Genomic DNA, 13891 nt, shown 5'->3' with positions numbered 1-13891 from the left:
CCATCCTTGGCACTCACACCGTAACTGTGGAGGCGTCAGTGGTGGACGAGAGTGGCACCGAGTGGAAAACGGGGCCCAGGACCACCGTGTCTGTGAAGTCCCTGGAGGATCCGTACTCCCAGCAGCTGAGGCACCAGCTGCAGCAGGGCGGTGCCCCGACTCCCCCTCAGCGGGGGGCATACAACCGCTTTTAATCCATGGGACATTTCAAGGTTTAGACAGTGTGGTTTTGTAGAAAGATATTGTGTACATAGATTTGATTAAATGATTAATTTTTACTGCAGTGAAATGATTTGAAAATGTGTGAAGGACAAAGACAGCAACCGCTGACCATTTGTGGAGTTTGGACACCATAGGAAAATGTCTTTTCAATTTTCTCTCTATTTAATTCCAATGAATTTTTATTACATACATATGGAAGACAATCGGTACCATAATACTAATCAAAATGCATTAGCAGATACATTTTTTCATTTTCAGAATATACCTCAATTCTTCGACTCATAATGAAATTAAAAGAAAAATTAATAATTTTCAATTTTTCTCTAGCATGTAATTACCCAAATTTATTTTGAAATGTGAAATTTGTAAATTAAAATGCATTAGCAGGATGCTTTTTTATTAACCACCACGTCCTGTCGCTGGAGGACTGAGAACTGATTATTAATTTTATTTGAAAGTGCAGGTATCTACTGAAAAGGATGCATTTTTAACATTTAAAAATGAAATTTGGTTCTTAATTGCTGGGGGCAAATTTTGAAACACATTTTTAAAAGGTCATAGAATGAGCAGTCTTGAAGAAAATGCAGTACGGATGATTGATTGTTTATTTTTAAAAATGCAGGTATATTCTGAAAATGAAAAACATTTCTGCTACTGTTTTAATTTGATGCATTCATTTTTAGAATCGTTGTGTTCTGAATAACCTTGGATTCACTCTGCATGAAGTGTATTACCAAAGTGCGCCACAGGGGGGCAGAAAAGTGATTGAGTCTAACTTTTTCCCCTCAAACGTCAGAGTGAATTGAACAATTTTCAGAAACACGGAGTCACACGGTCAAAATGTGTGATTTCAGCTCTGTCATTTTACAGCAAATTGACCGGTTCTCTGAAACTTAAAGTAATTTATTTATTTTGATAACTGTCACCACAGCATGTTACTTAGTTGTAAAACAGTCAGAGTCATTACAGTAATGGTTTCATCTTGTGCTGTTATTGTGAAAGTCAAAAGGGAATAAACATCAAAAGCTGGATGGTAAACTCGTTTCCGAGATGTATTTTAATTTTTAAACCCAACACTAAAAGTGTATTTGTGAAAGGACTGTCATGAATTAAGAAATTCACTTTTTTTTATGTGATTAATTAAGCCGTCAGTACTTGACATCAGGGAGTTTGCGCACTGTATGCCACAGACTAGCGTCTGGTAAATTGAGTAATCTGAAACCTAGCTTAAAGTTAGATTTCCGAAAAATGTTTTCAAAATAAAATTAACTCTTACTCGATGTGTGGATATACAGTATGAGGGGTGAGGGGTACGGGGGCAAAATTCACGATTCATTCTCTGGATTACATCAAATATCTGTCAAAAAACACCTTTAACTAACTGTTACATCAGAATCGAGTGTCAGAAGCATAATCCTAATTTGAGAAACCTAAGAAAGTTATTATTTTCTGAAGAGACAGCAGTCGGAACTTTAATCAAATTTTGAGGAAATATTTTTAAATAAACAACAATTGGGAGAATATCTCAATTCAGCGTGACAAATGTATCCGAGTGAAGAGAACAAAACGTGACTTGATGGTAAGTTTTATTTTGAAGGCCAGCCTACTTTGTATTCGGTCTAGTGGATTTGATGTGTAACTTGATGCCGTTAAGAAACGGGGTCTGGAGGAAGATAACGGGTGCTACCGCCACCAGCCGAGAAAAGAGAAAATCTGGTCTGGGTTTAATGTGAGGATCAAATGTGATGAGAAGAACAACACAGTGTGTACGGAACTGGAGCAGCAGCAGCTAGGTTCGGAGGCCCAGCCCAATCCGACCAGAACCGAACCCCCCGGCACCCGTCTCTCTTCATGGAAGCTTAGTAGCTAGGCTAACTTAACGACGACAGCGTTAATGATGATGGTGGTAATGATGATGATGCAGAACCTCCGCTGGATTTATCCCGGTATCTCTCACTGACATGGAGCCAGCGACGGTCCGCTGGAGCCGCTTGCCTACTAGTTAGCTACAGTCAGCTAACGGAGCCCGCCTCCCGGATATCGTTAGCTGAATGGGTACAACCGCGGTGTGTCGTCGCATTACCGGACTATTTCAGAGCTGTGCCGGTGTTTGGGTTTGATGTAGGGGCATCATGTCTGCTAGCACCACTGCTAACTTCACCGTTTAAAGGAAATACACACGTGATACACTTTATCTCGCCCCTGCCTCCAGCAAATAGCCCGGACCGCCCTTGGATGCTTCACTGACATTTACTTGGTGAGTATCAGGACTAAGACTTTCAGTAAACATTAGAGGCGGACTATTTTCCGTTTTTATTTTCTTTTGTTTTTTTGTAAACTCAGCGTGCTGCTAAGCTAACAGTAGGACGTGTAGTGGTCGATCACCTCCCGTGTGGTATGGTCCTTTTATGGTCCTGTCTTTACATGCATTACATTACATTAGTGCTGCAGTCACGAAATAACTCTCATCCACAGGCCAACATACATGTAGGGCCACAGGATTAGGTACATACGGAAATGCTGACTTTAATCACTGAGGAAGAACTCAAAATAATGCCCTTAAAGTCATAATTTAAAAAAGTCCAATTTGATCCATTAATTAAAACTGATTCCAGTTAATTAGTTCTTAAAAACACAGAATTTGGGCTGTGATCTTTGTAGGCAATGGCTTAGAATTCAAAGTATAATTCCAGAATTCCAAGCAACAAGTTGCACTTCAATGAAAAGTCTGAATTCTAACTTCAGTTTTAGAATTCCAACTTTAACTTATTTTTTAAGTTCTAATCTTTTCCCTTTAATTGTAAAGTTCTATTCATATTAAAAATGTATGTCCTGGGAATTTAACACAGAATTGAGTTTTTTAAAAAGTGAACATTTTTATTACATTTATTTTTATTAAAAGCCACACTTCAAGGAAAATATTAGAACTTCATTATCAAGAAGTTGTATTCATGACATTACTTTGCTTTTTTTTAAAAAAAATCTAAGAATTTGTTAGTTAAAAGTAGTAACCCTTACTATAATCACATTATTTTAGGATTTAAAAAAAACAAAACAAACATCTGACTTGCAAGAGTGCTTATGGTTGTCAAGCCTGCCTGCAGTCCGACATGTCTGCTATAAAGTCAACGTCCACTTGCTAAATTTTTACAAAAGAACCGTCCTGTTTTGTTTTGGGGTTTTGTTATATTTTCATTAAAAAAAAAACAACGTTTTTGCCAATGGTTCTTTGAAACGTACAGCGCTTTATTTACAATTACAGGAGTGATTCTGTAAATTCCTATTATCCTCGCCATTTGGAACTTTTAATCCATTCCTCTGTACAACATGAAAAGTTTGGTTTCAGGAACACCTCTGGGCGACTTACTGTATGTACAGTTAGTTCGTTCTGTGTAAACACGTGACACAGGTTGTATATTTAAATAAGCCAAGCCCCAGGTACTTACTGAGTAACTAAATAACCAACTAACGTTTGCTGTTACCATTGCTTCTGTGTCTGTCTGTCTGTCTTTCAGACGGTGTGTATCAGGATGGCACAGCTCCTGGACGGGGCCAGCAAACTCTGCTGGCTTCTCCTCAAGGCTGTGACTCGCTTTGTGTTCATGTTCATCAACAACTGTGTAGCCATACCATCCTACTGCCTATACCTGCTGCTGCTGCAGCCGCTGAGGATATGGGACAGCCCCGCTTTCTGGCACATTGAAGGAGTCATGTTCAAGTGGTTGCTGGCCATGGTGTCGTCATGGGGCTGGATCGCAGGCTACACAGGTAAGGTAGTCAGTGTTATGTGGGGTTGTGAGGAATTCTCTCTTCTTCTTTTTTTTTTGCTTTCGTTTGTTGCATCAGAGCAGAAATGAACAAAACAAAGTTTTTAGTTAAGTTTGTTTCACTTATGTGCTATATGTTCTTGACAGTGCTGGACGGTTAGTTATCTTTTTATTCCTACTTGTTTTCTTTGCTATTTTTGAGCTTGTTGTTGTTTACTTGTTTTCTTTGCTATTTTTGAGCTATTGTCTTGACTAATCAATTGCTTAATTGTAACTAAATTTAAGCCACATTTTTCAATAGAATTTTAGGATAATTTTGTTCATTTTTACCTTTCGTCTTGATGAACACTCGTTAGACTTTGACTATGTTTTAAGATAGACATTTTCTTGCCAAGTCAGACATTTCTGTCTTCTCCATGTATTACAATACTCCAGTACTTTTTATTGATGGAGCTTAGTACTGAATCGGTTCCACAAACACTTCAACAAAACACTTTTCTGGCCCATATGGAAGGCGGACAGTGGGATATAATTAGCTGTTGGTAAATCCTTTCAGCTGGCTAGTTGAATATTTTGCAGTGATTGAGGCTGTCACTGGTGTAAGGTTGCACAGAGACCACAGTAAATGCTTACAAATTGCTAAGTGGTGAACATGGGGAGCAACAAGGCGGACTAATTAATAATTCAGAGCTTTCCACCTATGGAACACCTGCTCTTTTGTTGAGTAATATGTGTGACAGACCCATGACAGTCTTTGGAGATTGTAATCTCACGCTGGGTTTATGGTACTCTGTCCCATGGTTCACAATTAGTTTTTTAATTTATTAGTCAGTGGTTTGAGAGTCTTTGAATATTTAATATTCTGCTTATGCACATTATTTAATCCGTCTTAGTGCATTACAAACAGATGAAACTTTAAGATGTGTGTTGGCTAACCTTTAGCTATGCTTTTTGGTGATTTCAGGGTGTATTGTACTTGTATTTGTGGCTATTTTGACCTAGTATTAAGCTAGTTTTGTCATGGCAAACCTTTAGCTGTTGTAGTTATGTAATTGAACCTTTAATTTTAGTTTCTGGCCCTGGCCTGAAGAATTGCAGATGTTGCTTTTGTTTTTTTGTTTGGTAATTTTTTTTGGGTTTTTTTTTTTTTTTTTTGCAATAACAATGCATCATTTCACCATTCACAGTTGGAGCCACAAAGTCCTTTAAATGTCACTTCATTGCAGTAAAGCTCACGTGATGAACCCACGTGGGGCATAATGACATGAGGTGAGGTAATGCAGAGATAAGAGCCTTCAAATGACAATGTTCCAGGTCTTTTTACAACCAACAGGAAAATAAGATAAAAGCAGAACTGATAAAATGCAGGAGCATTTTGACATGTGCCATGTACAGTCTCTTCAATGACACGTTTGCCCTTTGAATTTGGTGTTTCTTCCAAAGAATGCGAAAACACAACATGAGTTTAGTTTTAAATTGGCTTCAATAAAGGCAGGTAACTGACAGGGAGTCAGATCTCTGCAGCAACATATCCAAAACAGATATGTTTCAGCTATTATCTTTAATGTCACTTTGACATTGCTGTCGGTGTGACATTTAAACTCGCTAAGCTCACAGTATTGGTGCACCTGGAGTGTGCTGGAGTGCCAGTACGTTGACCTGAACTCGTGGCCACGGGGACTAGGAGGAGTCGATTAACCCTGGTACCTTTCCCTCACGAGGACGACCTGTGTAACCACCGTATCTACACAAGTGACCTCTGAATCTGGGCTGTTGGGGGAAAAAAAGCTTTGAGTTTATTGGAGTTCACGTGCTAACAAGTTACAGTCACAGTTATATTTTCTGCATCCCTCCATTTTCCCCAGGTAGCTGTTGATTAGAAATGTTTCCAAAAAGGATTTCTTTATTTAACTTTGCATACAGAATTATATCATCTTTGCCTGTCTTTGAGTCAGAGCCTAGAAAAGAAACCTTTGGCGTAAAGTGAAGAGTAGAGTGTATACCAAAAAACATCAACTCAGAGATCTACAACAAATAATTAACCAGAAGAGTTGCCTGAAGTTTTTAAGAAAAGTTGTCTTCATGGTAACAGTAGATCATAAAACAATGAAGCTGACAGAAGCAGTTGTTGTATTTTGAATAATTGTACTGTGATACCATCACAATACAATATTACATATTTACCAGAGCACTACCTTGTACTGTAGTAAGCGGATTTACTGTTAATATAGAACCTGATCCCGTCTGCTCTGTGACTAAAGCAGTACCTCAGGTTCAACCAGACTCCCTGTCTTCCTCAAATACACAGTGGCCACAGACGGATGCACTGAAGCTGGCAGGATTAGGTTCTTATTATTTGTTTGATGAACAGGTGTTCACTTGGATCTGTGAAGGGACTCAGTACAGAGGCTGTAATATCCAAAGCACTTCACATCACCTTTTATAAGCAAAGACAAATGATCAATTTGACAAAGCCATAATTAGATAATTCATTGATTCAAAATGATCATGAAAAGTTGTTTTGACAGCAGCAGTGTAGTCAAGTGGACTGACGACCCAGTCCAGCTGTGCTGTAACAGGAACCAGACATTTGATCACTTTGACCACAAAAGGTTTGTTAGCTGGACTCGTGTTCCCTCTTACCTCATACAGAAAGCCTGTCGTTATTACCAATACTAAACTTGTGATCTTCTTGCTGTCTTCATATTTATTTTCACAGACTTTCACTCATATATCTTTTTAATCAAATGGCAGCAGTCAGTCAGTCAACGCTGGGCATCGTTGACAGCGTAATTACCAAAATAAAGCTCACTTTGGCCACTTTAACATTATGAGGTGTTAAATTTACAGCTTTATAATAATCTCAGACATTGTGTATTGATGGAGTAAACTAAGCAGTGACCAGCAGATAGAGACACTATTTGGCTGAACCAATTGTGTAGTAAGTATTTTTGGCAGAAATCAAGTAGTATTTAATACACTGGTCAAACCCACTTACTGTGGGCAGAGGAACCCTGGGTTGGACCTTGACATTTGTTTGGTTAAGATAACAGTGGCAGCACAGATTGATCAGATGGCTTTTCATTAATGGGTAAAAGTCCACTGCACTGTCCAGTTCAACCTCAGTGGGGTTTTTTTCCAACAGTGTATACTCACACAATTAAGTACACATTTATAAGGAGTGGTAATGTGTGTGAAAATAAAGTATTTTGTAGGTGAATAGTAAGAAAGAATTTGTTTATCAAATAATATGAAGTGCCTGGAGGTAAAGCGGTTTAAAATTAGTTTTCTTCCAAAGAAAGTTCTGTTGAGATGTCGATGGTGTGAAAGCCAATTAACATGACTTAGGTTCTGCATGTTTGCATAAGGAGGGCTGATGTTTTCTCTCTGCCAGTGTGGGAGCCTGCGGGGCGTTGATGTGAATGAGCGACACATTGTGGTGTAAATCAGTATTATAATGTCGACCTGTTGTGATGCAGTTCAGCCCAGGTTAAAAACTGTGGATAGAAAGTGAAAGTGAAATCAAGATGGTGGGTGTTTGTGGTTGCTGTGGGTTGGTGATAACACTTGAAGAAAACATGTTTGGGCTTAACCAGCTTTGTAGCTCGGTGTTCAAGTGTCTGTGGTCGACGGTTTTACCCTGATATTGTAACCTGGCTTTGACAAAAAAAACAAAAAAACAAACAAAGAGAGTCAGTAGTCCAGACTTGAGCAGAATCTTAGCCCTGGTGAGTGACTGTGACTGTCTAGCTCTGGCCAAAGTTCTACTCCTCGAGTGCCAGCTGTTTCCAAAACATTATACAGAGCTGAAGCAGTAAACACTCCACTGCAATAAGCCGCTATCTAGAAATATATTACTTTGATGTCACAGTGAACACACCACGTGTTAAATATGCAACCACTGGGTCACCTCAATGTCACTGAGAGCAGGTCCTCTGTTTTTACTCTTCTTTTTTTCCTATCTCTCCAACACAGTTGCTCATGTTTTGGACAGTATGTTTTTAAAGATATTTTGTTTCGTGGGGAACTCCTACTGATAGCGTTGAGCATCTCTCTCCTCCACTCCAACGACAAGGTCAGCAGGGCATTTTCTAGCTGACCACCTGAAACCTGATTGGACACAAAGCTCACAGTGTGGCTGTCATGATGCTGCTCTAACTGTGTCATCTCTCAAAGACAATTTCCCTAATGCATTCTATCCAACAGATGACCTATCTCTGTGATATAATTTATGCCTGTCTCCCACAACGTTGGGAACTTCAGAGAGCAGGAAATGCACGCTCCTCGTGAAATGACATTGCCTACGGGGTATGAACATCCCAGACACCCCTGTCCAAGTGTCACAGATGTGTCATTTTTTTTTTTTTTTGAGAAGCTCTTGATTTTCATCCCAGTGAGGATTGGTCGTCTTCTCTACAGCATGCCAGCAAACTATCCAACACCAATTTGCCTTTTCTAACCCCATGCAGCTGCAGGGATTTAAACCCCCTCTCACTGAGGCAGATTCCAATCAGTGTCGTTCCAGGGAGAGTGAGTGGTCTTCCTGAAGGGTCCATCTTTGTATGCCTTTCTCTTGCTCTAAGTGTCTTGACCACAAAGCCTACACTGTGTGAGACCAGGTCAAGCTGGCTCTAAGGCACAGCATCTTAACAATACCCTTTGTATGAGATCACTGTCGATGTGAAGTAAAAAGACAAGGTTGAGACAAATTGATTTGTTAATCCTTTTGTCACAGGTCTGTTAAATTAACTTAGTTTGTCAGGGATGCACAACATGGACTTTTTTTTAATTAACTTTTTTAAAATTACAATCTGATAACAGATAATTACGTGGTCCTCGATACAGAGGAGATAACCCAGAATTAAACATTTTCTATTAAAGACATAATGACCTTCATATGATGTTATCCTCATGTCAACAAAGCAGTAAAGAATAGGTCAGAGGTCACTGCCTATTGTTGCACTTTTAAAACACCTAAATTAAATAAATAAATAACACTGTTTTTAGCCTCTGTGCTAACAACAACATCCAGACTGCTGCCTGCACACGGTCACCACATGTGTCAGTTATGTTTCTTTGAGTCAGTCAGTGATTGATCTTAGGGTGATACTAGAACACAGATAGCTGTAATAATTTTCTAAGTGCTTATGGCATAACATCCTTATCTGTATCTGATAGTATCTCTGCCCGTAGACAGTTGTCATTGTTCTGTGTGCAGGGGCTTTTCTACCAGAGGTGGTCCTGGAGCAGCTGCAGCTCAATGTTTGAAGGAATATTCATTATCTCTGTCCTGGAGCAGCTGCAGCTCAATGTTTAATATTCATTATCTCGCTAATGGCTGAGCTAATGGCAGCTGCCCAAAATTGAGTAATTTTTGTATGTACAAAGAATACCAGGATACAAAGACATCTGATCTCTGCAACAACGATGAAGTATATATTATTTGGGTATTTTCACACATGGAGTTTGTAGAGATGGATTACAGTATTCGCAGCATCTTTATTCATGGGAAATCTGGTCTTTACCTCCAGTGTTAATACAAAAAAAAAAGAAGTTGAAATTATTGACATTTTATTCCATTTAAAGTTGTGGAAAGCCACATTTAAGAGAAAGTATCTGCAAAGTCAAAAAGAAAAAAGCAGGAAATGAGTCATATCTCCTTAACAGTTTGTCTCATTTAAAATAGATCTGCATGATCAGAACAGACCTCATTGTACTTGTGATGTGTACTTGATCTGATATGCCTCTGTGTACCCAAAGAACTGCAGGATACAGCTATATTTTAGCTTGGTGTTATTTATATCTGTCCATCTCAGTGTTATACATTCTCACCTTGTGATGTTACGCTTGAAAAGAATTTCTATCACTGTGGTAGTTATCGTTTGAAGAAATGCACAAAGACCTGATGTCTTGTTCTGACAGGAAGTAGAGGATGTGACTCATTTTTTTTCAAGTGGCTTTTTCATCAGGGAGCCCATTGTTATGTGGTGACACATTCTTAGGAAAATGACTATAAAATCAGAGTGTTCAGACTGTGATCTTTGTCATGTTCCTGCTGCGTGTTCTTTTCTGGAATAAATGCAGGCGAACTGAAAGAACGGACGCACAACTCCAAATACAAAGTCTGAATGTTCTCACAGATGTTATAATAATGTGCCTTTCAGTGAACCATATAGTTTTTCTTGATGGCTTGGGTTGCATTTATAAAATTGCCAAAAGAAAACAATGAGGTCACTTGAGTCTAAGCCTATTTTCTCATTTCTGTTCAGCCCTTAATTTACCCTCATCTTGCCTTGCAGTGACAGAGTGGGGCGACGACGTCCGGCCCATCTCTGAGGACGAAGCCATGGTCATTGTCAACCACCAGTCCACAGGAGACGTGTGCACACTCATGATGTGCCTGCAAGACAAGGGCACGGTAAGACCATAGATAAAGACCGAACATGTTACGGATTTTATTTTCTTCTGGAAAATCCAAGAATGGAGCCTTGTTAAGACTGTGTGAGGTGACGTGACGTGACGTGACTTTAAATCAAACTTGGAGATGTGTAAACCTACAGGGTGTTTATTGCACAAGCTGCTGTCTGATCATGTTTGTGTCACTTCATTTACACCCACAGCTATGTACAACACTCATAAAAGCCATTTGATCATTGTTTCCCAGAAACTCTTTTGACAAAGCAGTGTTCATTTTGTCAACTTAATATTTATAAAAATATTGCACATTGCATTTCAGTTCATTAAATTTCATAGATAAAAACAAAAGTGAAATTCAAATGGCTCTATTGACTAAATTTAGACAATTCAGTCAGACGACCGGGTCTAAGACAAAATCAACCAAATAAACGTATACAGTGGTATCATTTTCACGTTTATGATAACTATCATTATATTTAGTTTTGTTGATTGAACCCACTGATAGGTCATTCATTTATTATTTATAATAAGGAGACACAACTTTTTTTTATTTCCAAAGTGACAGTAGTCTAATCCAGTAGAGACGAAGAGCAGAACAAAGGCATCACTGTGGTTTGATGCATTCAAATAACAATATGTGAGTTCAGGCAGCCAGCAGCAGATGTGTTGAGTCTCAAGCGCTGGCTTGTTTTGCATTCTTTCACACCGAGTTAACAAGAATGGAAGCAGGGCATGTGCCAACATGCCTTTTTTTTCTCACTATGGTATAGATTATTAAACTGCAGGTTCACACAATGAGACATGTCGTTCACACCACCAGGTGTGATTTAACAGACAGGAATACGACTGGTATTTATAGTAACAAAGAGGAAACAATGTCAGTGTGTTTACGTTACTCTGCTCTGTTCCATTCAGTTCTATTCCATTTCCTTTTAAAACATTGTGCCAAAGTGTGTGAGCAGACCTACACAGGCACAGAGGCGTTATAAGGTGGCAAGAAATATATTAGCTGTGAAGTGTTGTTTCTAAGATTCTGTAAAGTTTCAGAAAGTGATTGATTCTCAAACACTTGATTGTCACACGTTTTCTTTACCCATGCCAGTAACAAAACAACACTGTAGCAGTGTGTCCTTTATTATGCAATGTGAAAATCAAAATCATCCCAAAAGCCAAATAAGTGCTTGTACCGGTGCAATTTTTAATTAATTTCTATTTGGTACAAATTGTTTATTTTTTATTCTTTTTTTCCCAGGTGGTAGAGAAAATGATGTGGTTGATGGACCATGTGTTTAAATACACAAACTTTGGCCTAGTGTCCTTGATCCACGGGGACTTCTTCATCAGACAGGTAAGAGAGAGTCGTTGTGCAAGCAACATTTAGGAAAAATAATAATCATCTTCAAGCATCAGTCAGATGTTGCTCCTGATCACGGCTTGCACTTGTTGAATGTCTGCCCTCACTGAATTCACAGCTAGAAAACTACTGGTGTTGCTTTTTCAAAGTCTCTGCATTAGCCTTAAGGCGACAGCGACAGTTGTCACTGGGAGATAAGGGAATGTCTCTGTCACTTGTCAACACTTCGGTTCCTCCTTCAAGTTCTGAGGGTGTGTACATTAGGCCATTAGGACAAACCTGCCACAAGCAACACGTGCAAAGAAAAACAGCGGTTTCTCAAGGCAACAGGTGGTGCTGCTCCACCCAGAGTTTAAAAGCAGCAAAAAGTTGATGACTGTGTCTGTGAGTATATGTCCTGTGGTCTCAACTGGACAACAGATACATTCTTCTGTTCTCTGAAAAGAGCTACAGTTGTGGACAGTAGTGTAGGAGGAGAATACAGCCACCCAGAGTCAGACTGACCCTGGGTCGGGTCGTAAAGCCCCCTCTCGGTCAGACTGCCTCTTTGTTGTATGAACAGCTGGAACAAAGCTTCCTGCCTGGAGCTTCCTAGTCAGTAGAATTCCTTGAATATCAGGTAGTTTCACATTATAAAGGCTAAAATTAGCTATATTCACTGATAAGATGCTCATTGTTGCCCGTTTGTATCTACAGCGTTCAAAGTTTTTTTTTCTGCAAAATCTGGAAAAAAACTAAAACATATGACCAAAACATTTATGTGTAACACAGTCACAAAAGATCTGCAAACCTTTCCTACATTCATTCATTGTAATTATCACCTTCTGCTCAGGTGATGTCTGCACTGCACATTTGTTTTCCCCAGTGGTTTTTGAGCTATGTGACACCAGTCTGATATTTGCAGACAGCTGTTGGCCAGCACCGGCAGCTCAGTGGGATCATTCACTGAACACACGACATTTACATACACTGTGGCAGGTGTGCATCCGTTGACACTGCTGACGTCACTGTGTATGTAACTCTTGATATGTATTCATTATGGTCTGTCAAAACATAGATTCTTTTTGTAAAGGCAACTTTGATGTCAGGGGGAAAAAATAAAAATTGCGAGACATTTTTTTCATCTGGCCCAACAGACTCCTTCAGAATAAATATTTGGTGTACCTGCTGAGAAAGAGCAACAGCTGCTGTTTTTGGCAGCTGGACAAGAATCCACACATATTACATCATCGTGTCAAATTATAGAAATCTTAATAACCAAACGCATTTATTTTTGTCAGCTCCTAAATGGAAAACAGCCCACGCATTCTTTACTCACAATTTGTCAGCTGCAGATGTACAATGGCTGGAGGGAATGGTGTTTTTAGGTCACAGAAATGCTCTGACATGGAATTTTACATCTGACACTGCGCAGAGGCTGAGGCGCAGTGTGTCCGACAGAAGCCTCGGTCAAATCTTCCTCTCTGTGTGGACTCCCCCACCCTCCAACCTCCCTCTGTAATTCTTGTGTGTATTTTGCTGACATCCTCCCCCAGAAAATTTCACAATTCAACAAAGCACAGCAAGCATCCGCCCAAGGCAGCAAAGAAATCTGATGTCCACTGAAGCTGGCGCCATTAAGCACAGAAGAACAGGCGCTGATTTGATTGCAGTCCTAAAGAAACTCGCAGAGTTGCACCTTTTCAATATTTGAAATGTGGGACCATAGATTTAAGAGCCTTCACAGAGGACGCAATACAACAGGAATTTTGAAACTCATAAATTATGAGAGAACATAAAAAAAATGTTAAAATGATGTGAATCACATCAACTGTTAGTAATAACCCCAGGTCATTACTGAAATGGTGGTCATCTCATTAAAATGAGAATTGCTGGCACATTTGCTTGTTTCTGACGTAACCTGGTAGTAACTGAAGTTAAACGTTTTTGTACGTTTTCTGGAAAAAACAGAAACTGAAAACTGAAAATTCTGCGTCTGTGAGTTGGATGTAGATAGAAATTTTACACCAGAACGACTATGTTGTTAATTTAAAATAATCATCGAGGCAAAACAAAATGACTTGTAAAGGAAAAAAAAATCAGATGAACTTTGAGTTGTTTTTCATATTTTATACGTAGATCAGGTTTTTCT

At 39.2% G+C, this 13891-nt stretch overlaps 2 protein-coding genes across 3 annotated transcripts in view; both read left to right on the top strand.

The window, feature by feature from the left end:
• ints7 (integrator complex subunit 7) overlaps nt 1-1260 on the top strand; it is an 8093-nt gene extending 6833 nt beyond the window's left edge. Inside the window, exon 21 of the mRNA XM_008313034.3 lies at nt 2-1260. Within this exon, the coding sequence (XP_008311256.1) occupies nt 2-194 (193 nt within the window). The 3' untranslated portion in view covers nt 195-1260. The remainder of the gene's footprint in view (nt 1) is intronic.
• Nucleotides 1261-1849: 589 nt separating this feature from the next.
• The window catches only part of lpgat1 (lysophosphatidylglycerol acyltransferase 1), a 30173-nt gene continuing 18131 nt past the window's right edge, over nt 1850-13891 (top strand). The window contains exons 1-4 of one of the 2 annotated variants that reach the window (XM_025056694.1): nt 1850-2479; nt 3738-3990; nt 10289-10407; nt 11659-11754. In XM_025056694.1, the coding sequence (XP_024912462.1) occupies nt 3753-3990; nt 10289-10407; nt 11659-11754 (453 nt within the window). In that variant the 5' untranslated portion in view covers nt 1850-2479; nt 3738-3752. The remainder of the gene's footprint in view (nt 2480-3737; nt 3991-10288; nt 10408-11658; nt 11755-13891) is intronic. The other variant, XM_008313033.3, reaches the window with a different exon arrangement.

The sequence above is a fragment of the Cynoglossus semilaevis genome, chromosome 7, assembly GCF_000523025.1.
Source record: "Cynoglossus semilaevis isolate Cse_v1.0 chromosome 7, Cse_v1.0, whole genome shotgun sequence".
In the NCBI taxonomy this organism is placed as follows: domain Eukaryota; kingdom Metazoa; phylum Chordata; class Actinopteri; order Pleuronectiformes; family Cynoglossidae; genus Cynoglossus; species Cynoglossus semilaevis.
This window is presented reverse-complemented; position numbering and strand designations above follow the sequence as displayed.